The sequence below is a fragment of the Rhyacophila brunnea genome, unplaced genomic scaffold (genome assembly GCF_057557595.1).
Source record: "Rhyacophila brunnea isolate RB1 unplaced genomic scaffold, BYU_Rbru_1.0 scaffold_2, whole genome shotgun sequence".
Lineage (NCBI taxonomy): Eukaryota > Metazoa > Arthropoda > Insecta > Trichoptera > Rhyacophilidae > Rhyacophila > Rhyacophila brunnea.
Window position 1 is genome coordinate 11,456,789 of NW_028232859.1, and position 23,814 is coordinate 11,480,602.

At 37.3% G+C, this 23,814-nt stretch overlaps 2 protein-coding genes and 1 long non-coding RNA gene across 3 annotated transcripts in view; 2 read left to right on the top strand and 1 right to left on the bottom strand.

Annotated features, from left to right (window-relative positions):
* LOC147071847 (uncharacterized) overlaps positions 1-23,814 on the top strand; it is a 383,531-nt gene that overhangs the window by 311,534 nt on the left and 48,183 nt on the right. The window lies entirely within an intron of this gene.
* Positions 1-23,814, top strand: part of LOC147071851 (uncharacterized) — a 386,436-nt gene that overhangs the window by 121,132 nt on the left and 241,490 nt on the right. The window lies entirely within an intron of this gene.
* LOC147071856 (uncharacterized) lies at positions 308-2,901 on the bottom strand. Its single transcript, XM_085946788.1, has one exon. It carries the CDS (start codon positions 2,702-2,704, stop codon positions 464-466), a length of 2,241 nt encoding a protein of 746 aa, XP_085802914.1. The 5' UTR covers positions 2,705-2,901; the 3' UTR covers positions 308-463.

The following is a 23,814-nucleotide window of genomic DNA, read 5'->3' on the forward strand; positions in this document are numbered from 1 at the left end:
ACGTTGACTTAAATGATGAAGCTGGTCTTGTTTTTAAAAATAAAAGTTATGGATGAAATACAATAAAAAATAGGAAACGAAATTAATTGTACATATTATTATTTTGTCTAGATTTTCACAATCTGTAATAGAAATGAAAAATATTGGGTCATTTACCATGCACACAAATCTGCCATACTATTATTTTTAGTTTATTTTACTAGTAATAAATTCCTATTCGCATATAGTATGTTTATAATAATTTTATTATTAAAATGTTGCTATTTATAATATATACCTATTGTAAATTAAAATATTGATAATATGAATAAAATAAAATTATAATTCGATATAAGTTTTTGTATATTTATTCAATAATTACATCTGTAAGCCATATGGATATTGGCTATAATAATATGTATTATAATGTTATGTCTCGATTCACAGTAAAACTTACCTGCAAGTTCTTCTGCTAGGAATGTGTTTAATTATTTGAATTGGCGTTGTATAGTCGACTGTCACTTACATCAGTTGCCAAAAGTGTTGCAATGACTGACGTACGGTTGGCCAAATTGTCATACCTTATTACTGTAGCTCCATACTTCTCCGAGATAAAAGTGCATTTCAGAGCCGAGCCGTCTTGGGTCCACTGAATGTCTGTGATCGGCCCTCCTGCCATTTCCGTAGCTATATCGAAATACATCTCGCAACTCAAGTTATTTAGCGGATCGACTTTGGGGAAGAAAGGATGTTTGTCGTAATGATTCGCTGCAGCTATGGAATTGTCGAATTTTGGGTGGCCTGTGTTGACGGCGTCCACTTCTGCTCGCAGTTTATTGAAAGTGTCATTGATGGCATTCATTTTAGCATCATCTTGAAGAAGCTCTGCTACAACTTGGGACTTGTAGAAATCTTTCGCTTTCACACCGGAAGGTCTTGATGGATTCGGGTTGACAGCACGTCTCTTAGCGATTTCTGCCTCCACTTGCCTTATGACATATTCTCCGGTGGCACAGTACTCCGTAAAATTTGATGCTCCTTGCTTTTGAGCAAATTTATTTGCAATTTTTATCAATTCCGCGTCACCATTGTGATATGAATTTTTGACCACTTGTTCCAGCCGGTCAACATCAGTCGGTTTCAACGCTCCCAATTTAGTATCACCAATTTTTATATCGGCCAGATCGTTGACTCCAAAAGTTTTCTTGAGATAAATTTCAGCGTCCACCCTTTGCCTGTCAAGACGGAGCCTGTACTCTTTTTGAATTGGGCCCATATCTTTGTTGAACTGCGCCATTGTTATTTCCTTTTTGTTCAAGCTCTTTGACAGATTGAGTATAGTCTGCCTGTTGGATTCAGACATCTGCAGGAATGCACGCGGGTGGATCGTCAGTTCACTATTGATATATAATTGTCCGTCGGTTTTGATTTCGAAATGACTGTAGAATTCGTCAATGTCATCGATCCTTTTGAGTACCCGAATAAATTTGGCCCGCCCATGCATTTCTTTGACTACGTCAATATCCACAACATCTTTCGATCCGTTCAACAGAGCGTCGTGGATAATTTGCTGCTCAGGAGTTAACGCTTCCCTCATTGTGGCGATTTGTTTTTCCTGGGCATTTTTGATCATTCCATTGGCCGTCTTCAACGTTACTAGGCTGTGCGAAAAGAAGAAGATGGATGTCGTCAGTTGAAGAATGTCAAGGGCAGTAACGGATTCCTTCTTTGACAACTCGTATATGGAGTTGATGATGCCGAGGCCCGCCACCGACGACGTGGTAACATTGAGTGCCGTGACTGCTGCTCTCGTTATGGCGGAAGCGGCTTTTCCTGCTGCTGCTGCCGTGGAAATCACTTTGGAAGCTGCGATGGGAGTGACCGCCAGAAGACTCGAAACCGATAGCAACCAGCACTGTCTGGCATCCGAATTGGCCAAACCGATGCTCTGTTCATGTTCTTTTCTGTCAACTAACTGTTCGATGCTCCTTCCCACTCCATATATGGCTCCCGGAGCCCCCACGACAGTGCTCTCTAGTACAATAGTGGCTCCGATGGGCGCTGTCGGCGGAAAGAAGCTAAGGATGATGCCAATCATCATGGTCAAACCTGTGACAATGCCGGTAATAGAAGAAATTTTGTCTAATGTCTCCACGACTTTTCCTCTGGAGCTTTGATCATGGATGTCGAAATTTATTCCCGATGAATAGTAGCCGTTTTTCGGAACGCACATCCACGACATGTCCCATATGTTTCCGTTTAAGTATTTCTGCCAGTCTTCGTAGACCCTTCCCACATGGTCGATGAAAATGTTGTTAGGAATGTTATCAAAGTCCTCATTTTTATGAGACATCACTCTGAACAGCGGGACCAGCGTTGTTTGCTTCGTTTCGACCAAATAAATATTCACAAAGAGCACAGCTATGTGAATTTCATTTTTGTCGACACTGTGAGTCAAACACTTTTCGAGGATCTCATCGATAGTTTTTTTTTGTGCATCTGTGAATTCAGACTCTATGTTGTCTTCCATGTGCTGCCCGAATAGAGGAATGGCAATCTTATGATAGAGGTATTTGCGGTCCTGTGGATAAATGAACTTATCCCAAATTCTGTCTCCCAGTTGGTTGTAGAAGTGGCCTTGTTGGGAGACACATTCTTCTTTCCATTTTTCTAAACAAACATCCTTTTGTGGATGCGGAGCAGGTTGAGATTGATGGGATCCCATTTCTTGTGTAAGTATGTATAAAAAGCGTATGAGGAATATTATAATATTGAATGATATTAAAAAAATCAAATAATTGTCTCAACCTTGGCACTTAGTGGTCACTGCCAGACAGTGAAATATCAAAGTATGTTACAGTGTAACTTGATTCTTATGGTCAGTATTTACAATAGTTATCAAACAAACATACACAAGCAAAACAGTCTGATAAACTGGTATTGACACAACTGATACAAGCCACATTTAGTAGGGTGAGTATGAAATATAATAATTGTACTGATTCATTATACTTACCTAATAATTATATGAAAATAAATTGACAATTCAATAAATGTATAAGGATATTACTATCTATTTTACTCTTTTAGACAATATATTTTAACATTTTTAGTATTTTGTGAAACTACTATTTATTAAAATCAACAAACGTACCATTTAATTCCTTGCTTTAATAAACCTAATTTATGTATTATTTACAGGGAGTTTCTCGAAGAATATCAATTGTCATCTTCAAAAAATATGGACCGATGACTCTGTCGGCCATAAGTCCACACCATACAGTGCATCTAGGTGGGTGTAGTTGATGCTGATGCAACATTCTTGAATTCTCTGTGCCCTAAAATGGGTGATTAAGTTTCTAATCATCTTCTAATCCAACTGGGAGCTGTTGCAGCATTAAAATGCTCACAGTATTCTTTTTGCGATATAACAATACATCGTCGAGAAACATGATAAAATAAAATAATTTTGACCCGTTCTTGCACTGGGTTGTAGCCACTATAAAATTTCATATTTTTTTTATATTTTGCAAAAAAAATAAAATACAATGCAAAAGTTACAAAAAAAGTTGGTCCAAGTAGGACCCGTCCGATATATATATTATGTATAAAAATGCTTAGTTTTAATACATACACAATATTAACATAGCAGTTATTAGTATTCTTTTTTTTCCTTTTGACCGTGTCCGATCCTAATAGGATCATATGGGGCTCCACAGAGTGGAGATTTGTATTAAGGCGAAGTCTTCACTGAGCCTTTTTTAAAGAGGCGCCTAACGGAAAAATACGAAACTTGCAATTTGAGACATTTTTTTGATAATTTACAATTTCAACTGTATTAATGAATAAATATGTATCTGAAAACATTAAAAAGAAAAATATTTTTTACTTTAAGTCAAAGATAAACTTGTATTTATAAAAATAATTGATTTGATATAAATAAAAAGGATTTCATGTTATACACATTTATATTTTTTATAAAAATCGATGTTTTTTAAAATAGATATAAAAAATATTAAAACTATGATTAGTCAAAAATCTCTTAGGTGATGCTTAGAAAACTTAATAAACTAAATTTTAATAATAAATATGACCATAAAATATATGTAATAATAGGGTGCGGTCCGATTCAACAAATTCACATTTTATTACATTTTTTACAATTGTAAGTTTATCTTTGACTAAAAATAAAAAATATTTTTTTTTTAATGTTTTCAGATACATATTTATTCATTAATATAGTTGAAATTGTAAATTATCAAAAAAATGTCTCAAATTGCAAGCTTCGTATTTTTCCGCTAGATGCCTCTTTAAAAAAGGCTCAGCGAAGACTTCGCCTTAACAGATTTTGTTTTCAGGAGAAATGAATGTTAGCTACTAGTTCAATTAGATTCATAGTCTTGACTACAAACACAAGTTGAAAGACAATATATGTATTTGCTAGACCCAGGATTCGAACCTGGGGCCCACAACATTATAAGCCAACGTGTAAACCGCTCGACCATCGTTATACTATTATAATATAAATCGAGAACCCTTCAAAATTGGTTTCTTTATTCCTTTGTTTAAAGAAGCAGACCAAGCCATTGTTGAAGTATGGATGGAATTAATGATTCATCTGTGTATACGAATGTATATTCACAATTATTGGCCTACAAGACATCTTAAGATTTCTCTATCACAATTCACAACCTCGAATCATAGCCCTTTTGGTCATTACTATGTTTTACAGAAACAAAACGATGGCTGGAAAAATAAAAAAACTGGATAAGTACATAAATTACCAAAAATAACGATAACTTTACCTGCCATTTACATAATTCGGAATTCTTCATATTTTTAAATAGAAACGCCATCTAAGAATTAATTGGTGCCATTTGTTAATTTCCTTGATTCAATATAACAAAAGATGGTCACTAATATTAAGGTGACGCATCAGTGAAACGCCAAATAATGTTCAACTGTACGCGTGACGAAAATTTGTACTTGCTTCGCATTCATTGAGAGAACGTGGAGTCGGACGCACGTCACTTTGCTGCGTGATGGCGACGGGCCAATTAATTCTAAAATCGTGTAAAGATGACTAAAAACTTTACCCATTTACTTTAAAAAGCAAACATGTCAATGAATATAATATTATTATTGATACTAATAGAATAATAAACAGAACATAAAATGGACGTATGTTGGATTTATATGAGAAATAATATTTCGTTTGACAGGCGTCATTTTCACCCGCGACTCGCAATCCGCACATCGCCTAGCAACGATCTTTTTAGACCGTGCCTCAACTAATGCATGGCCTTAACAAAATTTGATAACACCTTGAACGCATAGTTTATAGTAGTGAATACAATCTATGTTGGAGGTTTGTTCGGCACCAATGTATTTTCTAATAGGTAGCAGTGGGGAGGGGTGGAGGTAGGCTGTTAAGATTGCGCATAAATAGTGCACACTAAACTTTGTTGTCATACTTATTTGTTTTCATTGAAATAAAAATACAATTGGTGCTGGTTATATTTTAAATAATTATTTCGTTAACCTCCAATTTAAATTTACTTTCGTAAATATATAGGCGAATGTCAAAAACAGCTGACTATCCGTCACTCGTTTCTTATATCAGATGTTCCCTGAAGAAAACATTGCGTGATTATTTTTAGAAATGAAACTTTCACAATACGGTTTTAATTATTTATTTAAATTATTTTCGATAAATAAATTTATTATATTTTAATGTTCATTAACAATTCAACAATTTATTTTAACTTTAAATAATTATTTAATTATTTTATAAACTTATTTAACTTAATTATTATATAAAGATAACTAATTATAACTATTTTTATATTTATTTAACCTAAAGTTGCACACTTATATTCTAATGAGTCGCCGCCTATAAACTTTAGGAAATTATGTTCCTTTTATAAAAAAAAGATCGCGGACTGATGACGCGTGGTGTGACGATTCGTTTGTTTACGAATATCGACTGACAGCTCAAATCGCTACGTCATCCGTGCTTAATGACAAGACGTAATTTTTCGAAAAGATCGCGATTATATTTCAAAAACTTCGCGAATTTGCTCTGTGCTTCGGCACAACTTAACGCTACTATAGGAAAATCGACGACTGACTTGTATCGAAAAACACGTTCCTTTATACCCTCCAGAAGGGACTTTCCCGAAATTTGACGTCACAGGTGCAAAATTCCCCCACTCTAAATTTATGTTTTCTTTGAATAACTAAAGGATCATTCATAGTTTTGATTAAGAGATTACGTTTAGGTACGTGTAAAACTTCGAATACTTGTCATTGAAATATGGATTTTATTAACTTAAAATACAGAAAAGAGTCGAAAAAGGTCTTACATGACTTTTCGGGGCGTGTTCACACGCGAAAAGTGGACCAATGGGGCAGTTTTTATACCCCTCCATGAGACCAAGCGCCAAACTCTTGGACCAATTACAGAAAAGATGTTTATTTCCCGGCTTTCCGGAAAATTATGATCATTTAATTAGATAAAAATATGCGGCCTATAGATATCTATAGGTGGTACAAGTTTAGTAACAATCGCAAAAGTTCCTGTGGTACTTTCAACATAGATTGGCTAAATATCTTCTAATTCATTTATCGGGTTTGCGGTTATGAAAAATGAAAATGTATCTATTCAAAACCGTGCGTATTACTAACGCGAATGATAAAAATTACTGCTAGGATATATTAGTGCAAAGGCAGCGCTCGAAATGGAAAAGTTTACGAACCGGAGCGCTTGACAAATGTTCTGAAGATATTTACATAGTCATCAAATCGTATGTGTATTTTATGAAAATAAGTGTGTCACATTTTCTATTCTATGGCCTGTCTAGCTCAGATGGTCAACATATTTTTTCCACGAGGCGGAGCGATAATTTTACAAATTTCACGAGCCGGAACGGCGCTCCGGTGCGTTCCGTTCCATTTCGAGCCCTGTGCAAAGGGAATGAGGCAAAATCGAATTCAGCCGTTTCTTTTATACCAAAACTTTGCGCGCTGATTCTAATCAGCTGAGAGCAGGTATGATCAAAATTTATTTAATTACATTTATAAGATACTTTAACTTAGGGATATAACTTTAGATCCAAACTAGATTTCTACGACAAGTATTTATTTATAAGGTTTGAAAGTTACCTATTTAGGGTAACTTTTTACAATTTAAAATTGATCTGTCGGGCTTAATTGACAGATCTAAAGAACAATTTCTATTTGTAAATTAGCAAAGTAATTGTGTCCTTGGACTTACATTGTTAGAATTTCTATTTCCGAAATTCCTTCATCTATCTTTTATAAAAGTAGGTACTTAAAATTTGTACACTCCTTATTACAATTAAGAACATTAATTTATTATTTAAATTAAGTGTGTGCAATCAATAGTTACAAAACGTTATCATTAGATTTTAATTACGACATTATCTGATATCATAATTTATTTATTTAAGATATTTCATATTAGTCGCCGGAAAATAGATCGCGACCCAAATTACGTAAAATAAAATTTGATTTCATATAATTCAAAGTCGAATTAATTATGAATGGACATTTGTTTACAATGCTTAGCAAATGATATCACATAAGTCGCTTACAATTTATTATCTATTTTTAACCTTAATTCTATACATTTTAATTACTTACATTTTATCTTGTAAGCCTTCCTGAAAGAAATCTCATCCATAGTTCAGTAAGTCGCTCAGACTGTACTATGGGACTCATTACATAATTGTTATAGCTTTGTTTAGAGGTAGGCCGCGTAATTTCAAACAAAAATCGACATTTATGGTTGGACCGAAAAGTTGTGACGTCACAAATTTATTGCAAGAAATGCCAGCTGAAGGTATGCATTTTATGGACATGTCAGTTTAATGGCATAATTTTAGATATTTTATAAGTAGATAAATGAATATTTTTTGACTATTACCTACAGACATCCACAGTGACCACGAACTCTTGGTAGGGAAATCCCGTATAGACCTCAAACGAGTCCCAAAACCCAAAAGGACGGTCAGACTCGATGTGGAAAAACTGAAAAGTAGGTACCCGTGTGCGTGCAACCTATGAGCTGGAGCTGCAGAAGCGCTTATATGATGCTCGAACTCTCACGTCTTCCATCGACTCGGATCCCTTGGAAGGAAAATGGATATTATTCCGGGATGCTATAATGAGCTCCCCAACTACTGCCTTAGGCGAGCGGCATACGCACAGGCCGGACTGGATGTCACCTCATACATGGGAGATGATTGAGAAGAGGAAGCTCCTGAAAGAATTGCGAGACAATGGTACATACGACCCACAGCGCAGCGCGGAATACCAGACAATGGACCGCGAGGTAAAGCGTTCTGCCCGCCGCGATAAGCGCCGACGCCTGGATGTCCTCATTCGGGATGCGGAATCTGCTACCTGCAAGAATAATCCAAGTGCTCTCTTTCGCATCACCAGAGCAATTTGCGGTAGGAAACGTCCAGTGGTCACTTCATTACGCAACTCTGACGGAGTGACAGTCACTGAACCTGCAAAGGTCCAGGAGCTATGGCGCCAACATTTCAGTGATGTCCTGAATCGCCCACCTCCATTGCATCCCTTCGATATTCCGTCGGAGATCACCGCCCTCGGAATCACTACTGCATCGGGATTCTGCGAAGATCCTCCGACAACTGCTGAAGTTAAAGAGGCTGTCAAAAGACTGAAGCGCAGGAAAGCTCCTGGAGATGATGGCATCCATGCAGAATTTCTGCTCTGCGGACTGAGCGCTGTATTGCCGTCCTTGTGTGACCTTCTGCACGAGGTGTGGGAAAGGGAGCAGTGCCCCAAAGCCTGGAGGGATGGTACTGTTGTTACTCTGCACAAAAAGGGTAACCCACAAGACTGTAATAATTACAGAGGAATCACTCTCCTCAGCGTTCCCGTTAAGGTGTTGGCGTAGATTCTCCTGTACACAGCGCTCGAAATGGAAAAGTTTACGAACCGGAGCGCTCGACAAATTTTCTGAAGATATTTACATTGTCATTAAATCGTATGTGTATTTTATAAAAATAAGTGTGTCAGATTTTCTATTCTATGGCCTATCTAGCTCAGACGGTCAACATATTTTTTCCACGAGACGGAGCGATAATTTTACAAATTTCACGAGCCGGAACGGCGCTCCGGTGCGTTCCGTTCCATTTCGAGCCCTGCCTGTACAGGATTAAAAGTCCCATGCTGGACGTTTTGCGTGGGCAGCAGAGTGGATTTGTCCCGGGGAAGTCCTGCTCAGAGCATATTTCAACTCTCCGATGCCTTCTGCAACAGTATCAAGAGATGAATATACCTGTCGCCTGCCTGAAAAGGCATTTGACAGTCCTCATCGTGAATCTCTGTGGCAAATTCTGCTAGGCTATGGTGTACCACGGAAACTGGTCGCCGTGATAAGTGCTCTCTACACCAATACAGAGTGTCGCGTGAGAGCAGCCGGAACATCCTCTGACCTCTTTGAAATCACGTCAGGAGTCAAGCAAGGATGTGTACTTGCGCCCTTTCTTTTTATCATCATGATGGATTTCATAATGTGTAAGACGGTTTGCCCCGACAGTGGGATACGCCTACATCATTATGACACAAGCGATCTATGTGAAGAAAGACTGTGCGACTTGGAGTATGCAGACGACGCAGTCGTGTTTGACTCGACGATCGAAAGGTTGGAGGTGACCGTGAACAGGCTAGCCACGAACTCGATGCGTGTGGGTCTTCATCTGAATGCCGCTAAGACCAAATCCATGTGCAGTGCTGCTTACATCGACGCCGACACTCCTCTGCGGGTTTCTGGTCTGCCCGTCGAGCTGGTGTCCAGATTCAAATACTTGGGTGCCACGGTTGCCGATGATGGTGGTATTTCTAGTGAGCTTGGAATCCGCATGGGTGTGGCGGGCTCTGCGTTAAACCAACTTGAAGAGACGATTTACGTGGCTGGGACATGTATTCCGGATGCTGCCAAAGAGTGCGGCACTTCGTACCCTTGTGGCACAGCCTCAAGGGCTCCGTCGCCGTGGCCGGCCCTCCCTCACCCTGCAGCATTGCTACAAAAGCGACCTAAGTGCTGCAGGTCTGACATGGCGGGAGGCACAGGAGTTGGCGATGGACCGAGGGAAGTGGCGCCAACTTGTGCTTGCCCTATGCCCCAATGTTGGGACGTGACAGGGTGAAAGAAGAAGAAGAATTACCTACTATGGCTTGGATTAGGCAGGGTTTATTTGAATTTAAAAAAAACAAATAAACACTACACATTGTAGTCTTAGTTCAATGAAAACAAATACGCTTTACTGACAAAGCTTAGTGTGTTCTATTTAGTGCTAACACCGCGACTGGCGTGTTTGGAGCGGTTGGCCATTCGATATAATTAATGTGTTATTTAAATGTGGTAATTAAATTAAAATTTAAGCAGTCAGCCCACCTCCACCCTTCTAGGTAGGTATGTTTTTGAGGTGTTCCGAATTATTTATGTTCATAACGAATGCTACATTCTTAAATCTTGTATATAAACTATTTTATTAAATATCATTGAATATAAAAAAAATAGTTTTATTAATGTATGGTGACATTAGTTAGTTATTAGTCATTTCCTCACAATATATCTATATTGCTCTTAACAACATAATATAAATATAAATGATGATATTGACACTGCCAGCTATTTATAATGTTTTTATGACTATAAGTATTATCGGTACTGTTCGGTTAAACCGGACACAGCGGAAAACGCATTTTTAAAATTGCCGATAAACTGGATTATTTGTTAGTTTGGGTTAGTTTAGGTTAAGTTAGGTTGGGTTAGGTTAGGTTAGGTTAGGTTAGGTTAGGTTTGGTTAGGTTAACCTAACAAATAATCCAGTTTATCGGCAATTTTAAAAATGCGTTTTCCGCTGTGTCCGGTTTAACCGAACAGTACCGTATTATCTTGTGACTTTATTTGAGTTCAGGGTTCAAACTTGGGGCCATTGCTGTTCACAATTTTTATAGATGACATAGCATTGGTAATTAAAAATGCTATGTTTTTGTTGTTTGCTGATGACTTAAAACGTTTCATGGAAGTTGTCACATTTGACGATTGTCGTCAACTCCAACTTGATGTAGATAATATATAAGATTGGCGCAGGCAGTGACGTCCCTAGACAAAATGCCGCCCCTAGGCAGCGTCAAAATGCCGCCCCATTTTTTTATCATCCTTTCATTACTCCAATATCTAAGAAATGTGTTGTATGAAGCATAGCCCCCGCATCCTGAAGCGGGCCTCCAGGCTAGGATCTTTGGCAGCCCCCCTACCTATCGCTACGGATAAAGGCAGTGTGATGCTCTACAGCAATGATACTCAACCTTTTTTTTCTTCGGGCCAAATACATATATTTGTAAAGTAACGCGGGCCACGTCACTAATGGTTTGACGAAAAAATCATGAAACCCCCCCTTTTTTAAAGCACTTTTGAGATTTTAAAAATTATAAACAAAAGTAATGGGTATCCAAGCGTTTATTTCAAAATTGAAAATCATGTTCCTGATAATAAATGTGTTTCGGGCCGCACATAAAAGCTTAAAGGGCCGCATGTGGCCCGCGGGCCGCAGGTTGAGTATCGCTGCTCTACAGTAATGTTTTCCAAATGGTGTACGCGGTAAAATTGATGTGTATATTTAGTTTTTTTTTGTATATTTTAATACTTACATCCATTTGAATTATGAAGTTTTTGAGTATCGCTACACAATTATTATAAATTGTATTGTATAACCATATAATTTTAAATAATAATGTTATTGAAGGAAAATAGCGCCGCAGGCGAATTTTTTGCTATTGGAACAAATTTGTGATATGTGTTTATCTCACTTATCGAGCCCGGGCCCCAGGTTAGAGCCCTGTCAGCCCCCCTTGTGGGGGCCATGGTATGGATACATTACCAACAAACTATATACCAACCACTAAGCTGAAACATACAAAATTAAATTTAGATATTACCTATAATAAATATTACCTATATAAATAAATGTGTAAGCGAATAAATATAATATTAGTTAGACACTTACCCAAATCACCAGAGTCTGAGATGCTATTTGGTTGATATGTCTGACACATTTGTATCATCATGTATTATCATTGTACCCTACAACATTTAAACAACATAATTTTCCTCATTATTTATTTAATATAAACCTACTGAGATCCCCGGGGTTCCAGCGGCTAGCTCAGGTGTCCATCGAACCCCGGATTCACAAAAAAAAGAAATTCAAACGGTTGGAGTATAAATAAAACACGGTCTTTCGTGCTCGTAACGTGGTCTTCTTATATTTTCTTAATTTTTAGTTTTACAAATTATATTTGGGATTTTTACAGTGGTAGTCGTCAGGTCCGTACCTATCGGAAAGGGGACGCTTACTAATTACTTTTTTCTTTTTCAAACTTCGCGTACCCACGCCATTCCAGCAAAAAGGACTCTCGTGATTGGCCAAATTTTATCGCGTGATCTTTGATTCGGCGAATCACGAGCCTGACCCTGGCGCAGGCGCGTCGAAATTTGGACGTTGCCGACAAGCGCGGCAAAATTTATTATATTTCAATCCTTATATTTAGTCTTAAAATTATCTCTTTCATCCATCATCATTTTTACTTTTTAAATTAAAAAGAAATACTTACGTGGTTGAGCAAGGAATCAGATTAGATGTTTTATGAAGCCGTTTCTAGAGGTCAGGGTTACGTTTCGACTTAAGCTACTAAATGATTATTTTACACCGGGAGAAGCCCGCCTGTAACAGGGGTGTATCATTCGCCCCATCTGGATTAAAGTCGAAAGGTACGCCCTGATCTCATCGGCCACCCATCCAATTCCTTGTTCATCCGTTAAGTACATGGCATGATAAACAGTTTATAAAAGAATTCAACTACAATCTAACTATTCTAACATAAAACTCTATACTTTAGCTCTATTTTTATTATTTTCTATATTTATTTTGGATTATTATTTTCAGCTCAAAGCAATGCTTTCGCGATACTTTTGAATAGGTCAGAGTTTGATTTAATTTCAGTGTAGTACATTTATTTTGTGTTACTTTGTTTTAATTAGGTTTTCTTGTTATTTTATTCGTTTTTATTAGTCAGCGGAGGGGTCGCGGGGCTATAGTCTTTGACTCTTGGGCTGTCCAGTTTTTTGTATTCCGAGAGGCTACATTTGTAGACGTTTGGCCCTCGTTCGGAATTATTATTTCGTGTTATGTTTTTCTTCTTCTGGTGCAATAGGAGCGTACCTCGTTTGGCGTCGTCTGCCTTTGCAACCAGGGCGTGGTAGTGGCGTTACTATTGAGCCAGGCTCGTTCCGAGCAGCGGATATCTTTCTGTGGAAAGTTTTCCACTGATCTGCTGGTCTCTGGAGTATCACCTCATAGATGGACAGGCACTGTGTCTCCATCTGTTCCTATTACTGCGGGCAAGGCATCGTATAGCGGTACAACGGCCAGGCTCGTTGACGGCGGCACGTCTTTCCCACAGGTACTAGGATGGATTTTCACAATAAGTATCCTTTTCCCTTTCTTTTTTTTTATAGATGGTTACACTTCGGAAGTACCTCTTGTTGTTTCACGATATCTTTCAGGCGTCACGTCCCTAGTCTCTCCATGAACCTGCGCGAGAAAGGAGAGTGCGCACTCTCCACACCATCAAGCTTTGGTATCATGAATTTTCGGCTACGCTGCCTTTGGATGCGCTTACTTCGAGAGGTGGCTCCCTTTGTGCTTCCAAATTGTCTTCATCTGTATTTATTCTTTTTCTTTCTTTAGTAATTTATTCGTTCATTAGACTTCCTGTACTTTAAATTTATTCGAATTTACTTTATTAATTACTCCTACCCCATACATTAAATAGCTACTAATTTTATATAAAATCTTCCCATTGTACTTATGGTACTTACTATCACTTTTAATATTTTACCCTAATACCCATAGTTATTTTGCAACATTGTATTGACTGTATAAATCACATTGATATTAAAAATTGAAATATTCCACCCTCTCATTATATTTATTTACTAGCAAAACCCGTTTTATTTAAAAAATTTGCTATTTCGTTTTACGCGCGTATGCGACTCGATTTTCTGCCGCGCGTCTCAAAGTTTCTAGTCCAGACGGTTTTTTATGTTTTTCGCGCCCGATCCCGGCGTTATCGCGTTTAGTCGACATGTCATCCGATTCCTTCTCGCCAAAGGCGCGCCGCACCGATTTGCGGGGCCTCTCACGTTTTATTATTAACATTTATTTTTCACATTATTTAATAATGAACGTTGGCAGCTTCGCTTTTTGTTCACACGATTATTACAATACATATCATCTATTTCTTTTTCAGTATTAAACAAAAATTATAAAAGTCCTGAAGGGTATTATAATACTGTATTAAATTTATATTTTTTTTTATAATGATATGCGAGGCGTTATCATTTATTTTAGATTTGAGGATTCTTTGGTAATCTCGCCAGTGTCGACTCCGAAAGAAATAGTTACGAATACTTTCACAAACGTACATCCTTTCACACATTATTATATATGTTTATATATATTTTTAAACAATATTTCTTATAACTAATCAGCTCGCCGAGCAAAGTTGATTCGTTGTATTTCGTCTTACCGACGTGGCGTTATAATTGGTTTTGAATTTAATATTTCCGAGCGTCGACGTACTCTTTTACCGCGCGGATTTACATTATTTACTCCACGCCACTGGCCGTTGTACGAATCGAAGGCGTGTATTTTTTTTTTGTTACTTTTGCGGACGGCATTTCATTACGTATCTAAAATTATTCTAAATCAACTTTGCTTTGCGTTTGATGCATCTTTTATATACTAATAATAAAACTTAGTTTGTGCTTGACGAGAGTTCACACTTAAACATTCACTATTTCCACTAAATTCACGTCTTTTGCACCCGCTCCTTCGAAGATCCACGGTAGGGGGGCATCCACAGGATCCAGTGTCTTCTTCTTGCTCCAAGATGACCACCAGCTCGCGGCGCCTCCTCCATGTCTCTCTTCTTCTTCCATTTTACTTCCGGTCGGATACTCCGTACCATTTCGTGCAGGTGGCATTGTTGTGCCACCCGCCTGGCCTCACATTTCCAGGAGTTCTAGGGCGCTCATGGCCATGTCCTTGGTTTCCCTGTTACATGGTCCTAGGTACTTCAGGCGCCTGGAACTCGATAGTTACCAGTTGTTCTATGGTCTAGATGTAGAACACTTTAATTAGATTTTTAGAGCTGAGCAGGGTGTGATGTCGGGAAAACCATGCGTTTTCCGAGCCTCATGTTGCCAGGGCGCCATTGAGATCCCCGGGGTTCCAGCGGCTAGCTCAGGTGTCCATCGAACCCCGGATTCACAAAAAAAAAGAAATTCAAACGGTTGGAGTATAAATAAAACACGGTCTTTCGTGCTCGTAACGTGGTCTTCTTATATTTTCTTAATTTTTAGTTTTACAAATTATATTTGGGATTTTTACAGTGGTAGTCGTCAGGTCCGTACCTATCGGAAAGGGGACGCTTACTAATTACTTTTTTCTTTTTCAAACTTCGCGTACCCACGCCATTCCAGCAAAAAGGACTCTCGTGATTGGCCAAATTTTATCGCGTGATCTTTGATTCGGCGAATCACGAGCCTGACCCTGGCGCAGGCGCGTCGAAATTTGGACGTTGCCGACAAGCGCGGCAAAATTTATTATATTTCAATCCTTATATTTAGTCTTAAAATTATCTCTTTCATCCATCATCATTTTTACTTTTTAAATTAAAAAGAAATACTTACGTGGTTGAGCAAGGAATCAGATTAGATGTTTTATGAAGCCGTTTCTAGAGGTCAGGGTTACGTTTCGACTTAAGCTACTAAATGATTATTTTACACCGGGAGAAGCCCGCCTGTAACAGGGGTGTATCACTACTTTTAATCAAAAATACACTATTAATTAATAGTCTCAACACTCAACCGTTGATGAAATAAACCACAAATCTACGCTATTATCAGTAAAAAATATGTTCACAAAAAACGACTTAAAAGAAGGTATTTGTTATTCACAGCACGATAAATACGATATAATCTAGGTAGGTACCTACTAGTGTACATTTGTATTACAATTAGCTGGTCCTTAACGTAAATACCTATTATATGCACGAATATTAATTGATTATGTCAAATGTCAATGGATTAATAATCATTATGAATATCGGTTTTGCAATAGGTACATCCGGCAACTTTTAAATCTCGTGAGTGACTGACAAAAATGTTTGGATAAATTAAAAAATACAGAAGTATGTACCTACCTATAAATCACTACCATAATTTTCCTTGTTTCTTTACCAACGTTGACATCTATATAATATTATTTTGTTTCAATACCTTCGTCGTCAATCATAGCTCATTCGGCGCCACCTATGGCGCGACATAATTGGCTTTTGCACAGTATACCTACATATAATATCACTGTTATGAAAGGAAATCTTTAATCTGAGTAAATGGCATTATATTATTATGACTGATTTATTATGGATTTTTGGTGTTTTACCTTTATCATAATTTTCATAATGTGTCTACTAGGTTATTATTATTTTTCCCGTATTCAATGCATGGTAGAGTTCTCTCGCGAATATCATCTGTAAAGCGTCAATGACATTGAGCTACTTTACAAGCTGCTCGTTGGCGAATTTAAAAGCGGGCGAGTCCGCTAGCGCGATTGTGATGATGACACACAAAACTTTCCACTCGCTCAGCTGTAGCCAACAAGCTAACGAGTTGTAACCGTCATTTTTGGTACTATTTTGACAGGTCGTATTGAGTAGTTCGTTTTTTACCGGGAGGTCGCTACCATCGCTCTACTGCGCAGATGCAGTAGGCCCACACGACAGCGTGTAGCGCGTAAAGTTGACCGGCTTTCAACTTTTCTCAGTAGATTATTTATAATCTGCTTGTTAGCTTGTTCGATGATGACACTGGGCGAGTTTACAAGCAGATTGTAAATTCGCCAACAAGCAGCTTGTAAAGTAGCTCAATGTCATTGAGGCTTAAGGGATGTTGGCATTACGTTTGACAGTAAACTGACTTTTAGTGGTCACATGGATACCATTTGTAAAAAGGAGCTAAAAATGTTGCGCTTTGTCTTGCGTACTTCCCGGGTCTTTTCGGATGTTATGGTACTAAAAATTCTCTATAACTACTTAGTTAGAAGCAGACTTGAGAGTGGGTCTATTGTTTGGGCTGGTATGGATATTATCCGTGGCTCTATCCGACTGACTTTCTCTTAGGTATGGTTACATACTGTAGCTTAAAGTTTAGAAGGGATCTTTATTTAGCTACATATTTTTTCCGACTTATACATAATAAATACAAATTTGTCATTCTTGGTGGTATTGGCTTGTGTGTCTCTGATAATAAAATTATCTAGGAATCGAGGGCATCCGTTGTTTGTTCTCCCAAGGTGCAGAACTAACCTGCCATTGGTAATGCCAATTAGGAGGGCAATAACTCTGTTCAACCAAATCACTTTGGATATTGACATATTGTTTACATTGTTTTATAAATTCTTAAAATAGGGTCTGCTTAGCTCATTCGGTGTATTTCCTTGTATCCAATCTATATTTTATTGTATTTACACTTTTTCTATTTTTTTTTAATATGACTATACTGTTTTATTAATATTTCTTTTCTCCTAAATGTCATGTTGTGAACGTCTTAAATTAATAATTTGAAAAGTTCACAGATGTGTACAGATGTAGGTATAAGTGCAAAAATCACATAGGTCACTCCATGGTCACTCTTTGTTTATGGCTAATACTAGTTCCTTGTGGTACATAGTGAAAAATAAAATTTGTGTAGTCGAAATTTTTGTTTTAATACAACAAAAGTATCATGGCCCCCACAGGATCTTTAAGTTTACTTAACGTTAAAGGCAATGTGACACTCAACAGTAGCGTTTTCCAAATGGTGTTCCAAGTAGAGGGTATTCACTGTATTTTTAGCGATTTTTTGTATTTTAGCATGGAACATGCTTTTGTCTTGACCACCCGGGCGGATTCTTTATGAAAACATCGCACAGGCACAGCGGTAACGAAAACAAAAATAAAGTCACGAAAGTAGCGCAGGCCGCAAGTGGCTTTATGAGTTCAGTCGGCCGTGAACAGCGCTTCGGCAATGACCTTTGATCCGCGCCCCGCAACCTCAATTCCTTCGACAAAATTGATTCGAAAAATTACATAACTTATTTCAGCTATCATAAACCCATGTCAATTACTTATAACGATTATGTGGAACAAAAATAAAATAAAACTATTTTACATTTTCTTTCGAATTTGGACAACCAGCATTCAGAGAATTAGTAGGCAAAACATGTTTAATAATTTTAGCCGTCACGGTTTTTTGTAACCATCATCTGAGGGGCCCAATACATCTATCTGAATTGTGGAGTTGTCGAGTATTATTACACAACAATATAAAATTGCATCGCACAATCGCTTATTATGTTAAAATTTTAATATTCTTTAAGTAAAATAGTGCCTTATATAGGACGGCATTTTTATTTTTAGAGTAAATTTGTGATGTGTGTTTATCTGTTATCTGATCGGCCTGCCAAGCCCCTGAGCCCGGGCAGTCTGGCTAAAGCCCTGTTAGCCCCCTGCCACCTTTGTCAGGGCCATGAAAAGCATACACAGATACCATTATTAGGCATTTGTTATGTCCACAATGTTTTGTTTATAAATAAATAAATAAATTATTGACAAAGTAATAATTTAAATATGATAGGTGTCAAAACTTTGGATTGCTTGTATTTATGAAATGTAGAAATAATATGTACCTACTGAGTGAAAAATCTTGAGTAATCTTATTAAACATTAGAACATAATAATGTTGATAATATTTACTTACCTACTGTGTATTTTGAAATAGAAGACATATGAATACGTGTATTAATTAAGGCGCTAAGTACCAAAAACAAGAAAACTGACATTTTTATGAAGTGTTCTACATACTAACGCCAATAACTTCAACTATGGTCTAAGTGCCTCAAGCAAGTCAAAAAAATACAGCAAAATATTTAAACCTGTCGACGTTGTAAGTCCGTTGGCCTGTTTTATTTATAATGGTGTAAATAGCACTACAGTGGTCAACCTCATTCAATATAAAATGGCTGACGATGGTGTGTTGACACTTGCGAGTTCTTAATACCTAAAATTATAGAAGCTGCCGTGATTGCTTCACACTGTAAAACCACATTTTTCAAAAGGTCTGCTTCATGAAATTTTACTGCAATGACTCGGTATTTTGTAACTACAGGCAATACTACTTTTTGGTACTTGAAGCCTTAATTAATACACGTATTCAATATTATGATTAGGAATCATCTTTTCAGCTGTTTGACATACATCTGCCTGCGGTCAAATAAGCATAGTATAAAAACTATTTTTTTTATGTAGGTATTCCGCTGCAAATATGGAAAACATGTGCAAATCCACTGACAAACAAGCAAGGTGGCTATGTTTGCATTTTTTTTACTCTTTCATCGAAAGTAGCAATAGGTATGTGGTCTCATGGAATATACTTTTGATTAAAGTGCACAATTTTTTACGATGTGGACTGTCGAAACTACATTTAATTTTAGAAGAATAATCTAGATGTGGCAATTTAGAAAAGTTCTCGATCAATTAATGTATATTATAAGGGTAAATGTAGGTACTTCCTTAATAAATTCGTAAGGGTTCGTTGTGTTGTTGAAGGTGTAACTATGTCGAAACCTGAGCTTGTGCCTGGCTCACCACAATAGCTCACTGTACACTGATAGAGTTACGGGAAGCCGTGTATAACGTTTTCAGAGTAAGCAAGACTACTGTGTTGAGCTGGGTTTTGCAAGAATAGCTTACTGTGGTCTGATAGGGTTGCGGGAAGCCGCGTATACCATTTTCAGACCAAGCAAGACTACTAAGTTAAAGCTGAGTCAGGGCCAAGCTGGCTCAAAGTTAACTGATGATTCAAGGCCGTGTATCGCCTTATATAGCAAACTAGGCAACCCTTTCCTTGCCGTCCAGCTGATAAGGCCGGTGCGCTTCGGTGGGAACGCGCGGTGGTGGGGGCGCCCGCGCCAACTGTAGGTGACGTTCGATGTGCGAGCGAGAAAGTATTCGGAGCCCCGCGCTATAATATTCATTAATAGTAATATAATATTAGTATTTTTCTCGTAAGGATGATTGAGTGTGCACTATTTTTTAAAGTTAGGTACTAATAATTAGTAAATTATTTACCTCCATTGAACAAGTAATCTTCGCCACTGGTATAGTGAAACAATTTAATCATGAATATGTGCATATGCGATTTCACAGCAATTGTGCGGGGTGAATGTGATTATTGTTACAGTTGCCATTGTGGACTGTAGTCACACCAAGAATTTTGTATTGCTTTGTCTCACTCATTCCCTCTCCGACTATGTATATAGTTTGATGTCAAAACTATAAAACCTCACATTAAAGTGGTATGTTTCTGTTGTTGGGGGGGGGGCTGACAGGGCTCTAGCCTGGGGCCACGGCGTGAGGGTTCGACCAGTTAAGTCAGATAAACACACATTACAGATTTACTCTAATAGTAAAAAAGTCGACTGCGGCGCTATTATACTTACAAATATTAACATTTAAAAATATGTCACTGTGCGATGCAATTTGATGGAATATGATTGATAAAATTATATGATAATTCATTTTATTTAATATTTATGTGTGTTTTCTGACTAATAAAAATTGTTATTTATCCAATATAGTGAATGGTCGCATATTACTTGGCTACCATAAAAGGGGGTTGCCATCTGTGATTTATAATATGATGTCGAGTGCCCACTCAATATTTCAAGTGGAACACCCTTAATAATTATTATACCTCGCAGAACCATTGGGTTCCGCGGAATACCATTTTGGGGAACTCTACTATAGAACATCAAACTGTCCTTAACCTTGGCGATGGGTAGGGGGCCCTCCAAACATCATGGCCTGCGGGGCTACTTCGTAAAAAAATCAAAATTCTAAAATTTTTCATTTTGAGCACTGACAACTAGGCCACTTAGTTTGAGATTGTATCCTAAATGCTTAAATTTTTAGTGTATATAATTTTGCCTTTGCTTGCTTTCGTAATAAAACATATAACGATAATTTTGACTATCGTAAATTTTGATTGGAGGGTATTCGTATTTTTTTAACAGAAAGCAATCTTAATTTCTATTATTTTTATCACCAATTATTTATTATGTTTAATGTTGGAAGCTAATAACACAATGTTTGTTTAACAGGAATAAACCATAAAAAACAATGTCTCTTGGCTGCAGGCCGAAACTGAATAGAAATCTCCTAAAAATTATTTAAACTAAAAATGACATAAAAACACATTATTGCTTGTAATAGGGGTTTACGACATGTCAATAATATTATTTTTTACTACATATCTGACAAGTTTCGTTTAAAACGTTAAGTAATAATAATTAGTAATGTAAATTAATTTGTTTTGAATATACTTTACACACCGGAACACCGTTTTAAATTTTTCACAAGCGATAATCTCGAGGAAAACGTATTTTTCAATTGCGCTCTAGTCTATTTTCGAGGCCTGACCACATCCATGGGATACGATACTATGTTAGGAATAAAGTGATTATAGCCTTTCATAGAAAACAGATACATATTTGAATCTTGCAAACATAATATTTATGTTTTTCATGATGTGAAAACTGCTCCTAACTCATTTTTAATTATACATAATATTATGTCACTTGTATTTGTTTAATATTAAACACCTCATTCGTATTTTCCATTTGAATAACAGCAAATATCTAACGTTTTACTGCACAACCAGTAAGTAGTTCCAAGAATATTTTTTTTTCTTTAAATTCAATCCAAGTCACATAAACAGTATTCTATTCTTTATTCTTTAGACTTTCACCTTGCCTTCAACACTATAAGTATACGCTGTCCGTTGATGATACATGCTAATATTTGGCATAAATCATTCAGTACATTTTGTATTGTGACAAGCTTTAAATTGGAATAGCAGTAATTTATATTGGTAGGTATACCTATCTATTGTAATGTGGTGGTCTTATCATGGACAAATCATTGAGTCATGCAGATAGTCATCAAAGATTATCAGTTTTTTCATGTAAATGGTAAGTGATGATTATTTATGTACACAAGAGTCATTTATTTTCAATATCCACTATTTCGATAAATATGTAGAAAAAAAACATCATTTTTTTGATTTGTAATAAACAAGAAGCATTACCCACTTATGTAACTGCCAATCTGTTTATTTCATTCATAAAAATATACTTACTAAAAACATGAGATTCGAAAGTTTAGAGTTTGTTCCAAACTTAAACAAAAATAAAACACAAAATGGCTTTTTGACAATAAAATTACGAAGCTATGAATTTGACAAATATTGCAACTAGACGACATATATTTGTGAACGCTGTATACCTTTGATTTATTTAATATCTGTGAAACCTTTTACCTGTGAATATTGTTGCTGTCAAAAAGAAACTCAAACATTAATATAATATCCTTGTTTCTTTGTGGTGCATTTTAACTATTTCAAATGTCACTCGTCATTGGTGATCACAATTGCTAACAATTTATAACAATGGGATCTCATCACTCACATGAGGCGCACGCGAATGGAGTCCAGAAGGAGAGAATCAAATTAGACGAATGGAAGGGGTCGTGTGCGACTTTACACGAATACTTTTACAACCAGCTGGGAGATAGAATTTGGGATGCGTTTAAATATCCATCGCAAGATGGATACATCCTTCAGAAGATAGCGATTCCTCTCTTCGGGAAAATCATGAAAGAAAATTTAGACTTGGACCTCACTGCTGAGCAGAAGGCGATCGTTCTTCAAATCAGAGATAAGTGCGTTGAGCACAGTGTTGATAAGTCGAAAATTCACATCTCTGTTATATTTGCATTTGTTTATGTGAATGAAATGTATCAAACGGTTTTTCCTATAATAAGAGTCATGTCTCGTGTGGGTAAAACACTTGAAGATATTCACGACAGTACATTCATCGATCATTATGGGAGAGTTTATAAGAATTGGAGAAGATACAAAAAAGAAAACACTTTGCATGCGGCTTGGATATGTGTCCCTCGAAATGGTTATTACGGTTCGCAGAATAATTATGAGATTCTCGATCAGAGCTCACGAGGTAAAGTAGTGAATGCGATCGATTATTACTCCAATTATGCCAATATAATCACCGGGTTGACTATGTTGGGAGGCATTATTTTGACATTTTTCCCACCAACTGCTCCAGTCGGTGCCGCTGTCATATTAGGGAGCACCGTAGCGGGTGCGCCCGGTGCAATTTACGGCGTCGGAAGAGGCATTGAAGAGTTATCCGATAGACATACCCACGAGCAGAGTATAAGCCTAGCCAATTCGGAAGCAAGGAATTATTGGTTGCTCACGACGTGTAGTCTCCTGGCCATCGGGCCGATGGCAGCGGAGAGTGCGCTCGTTGAAGCGGTGGAAGCCGGCATAGTGTCTTCCGGTCTTTCGCGGTTGACAATCGCGAGCGTAAACGTCACGACGTCAACGTTGACTGGTCTCGGAATTATAAATTCAATATACGAATTATCCAAGAAGGGGAATGTCACTTCCATGGATATTTATCAATTGACAACGTCTATTTTCTTCTTCTCTCTCGGTCTAATAAGCGTAGCGACGGCCACCGAAGTCATTGACAACGTACGGAAAAGGCAAATCACCAATATGGAGAATAATCCAATGCCGGAACA

Coding starts and splice junctions, on each gene's coding strand:
- LOC147071856 (XM_085946788.1), bottom strand. CDS start 2,704: ATGGGATCCCATCAATCTCAACCTGCTCCGCATCCACAAAAGGATGTT.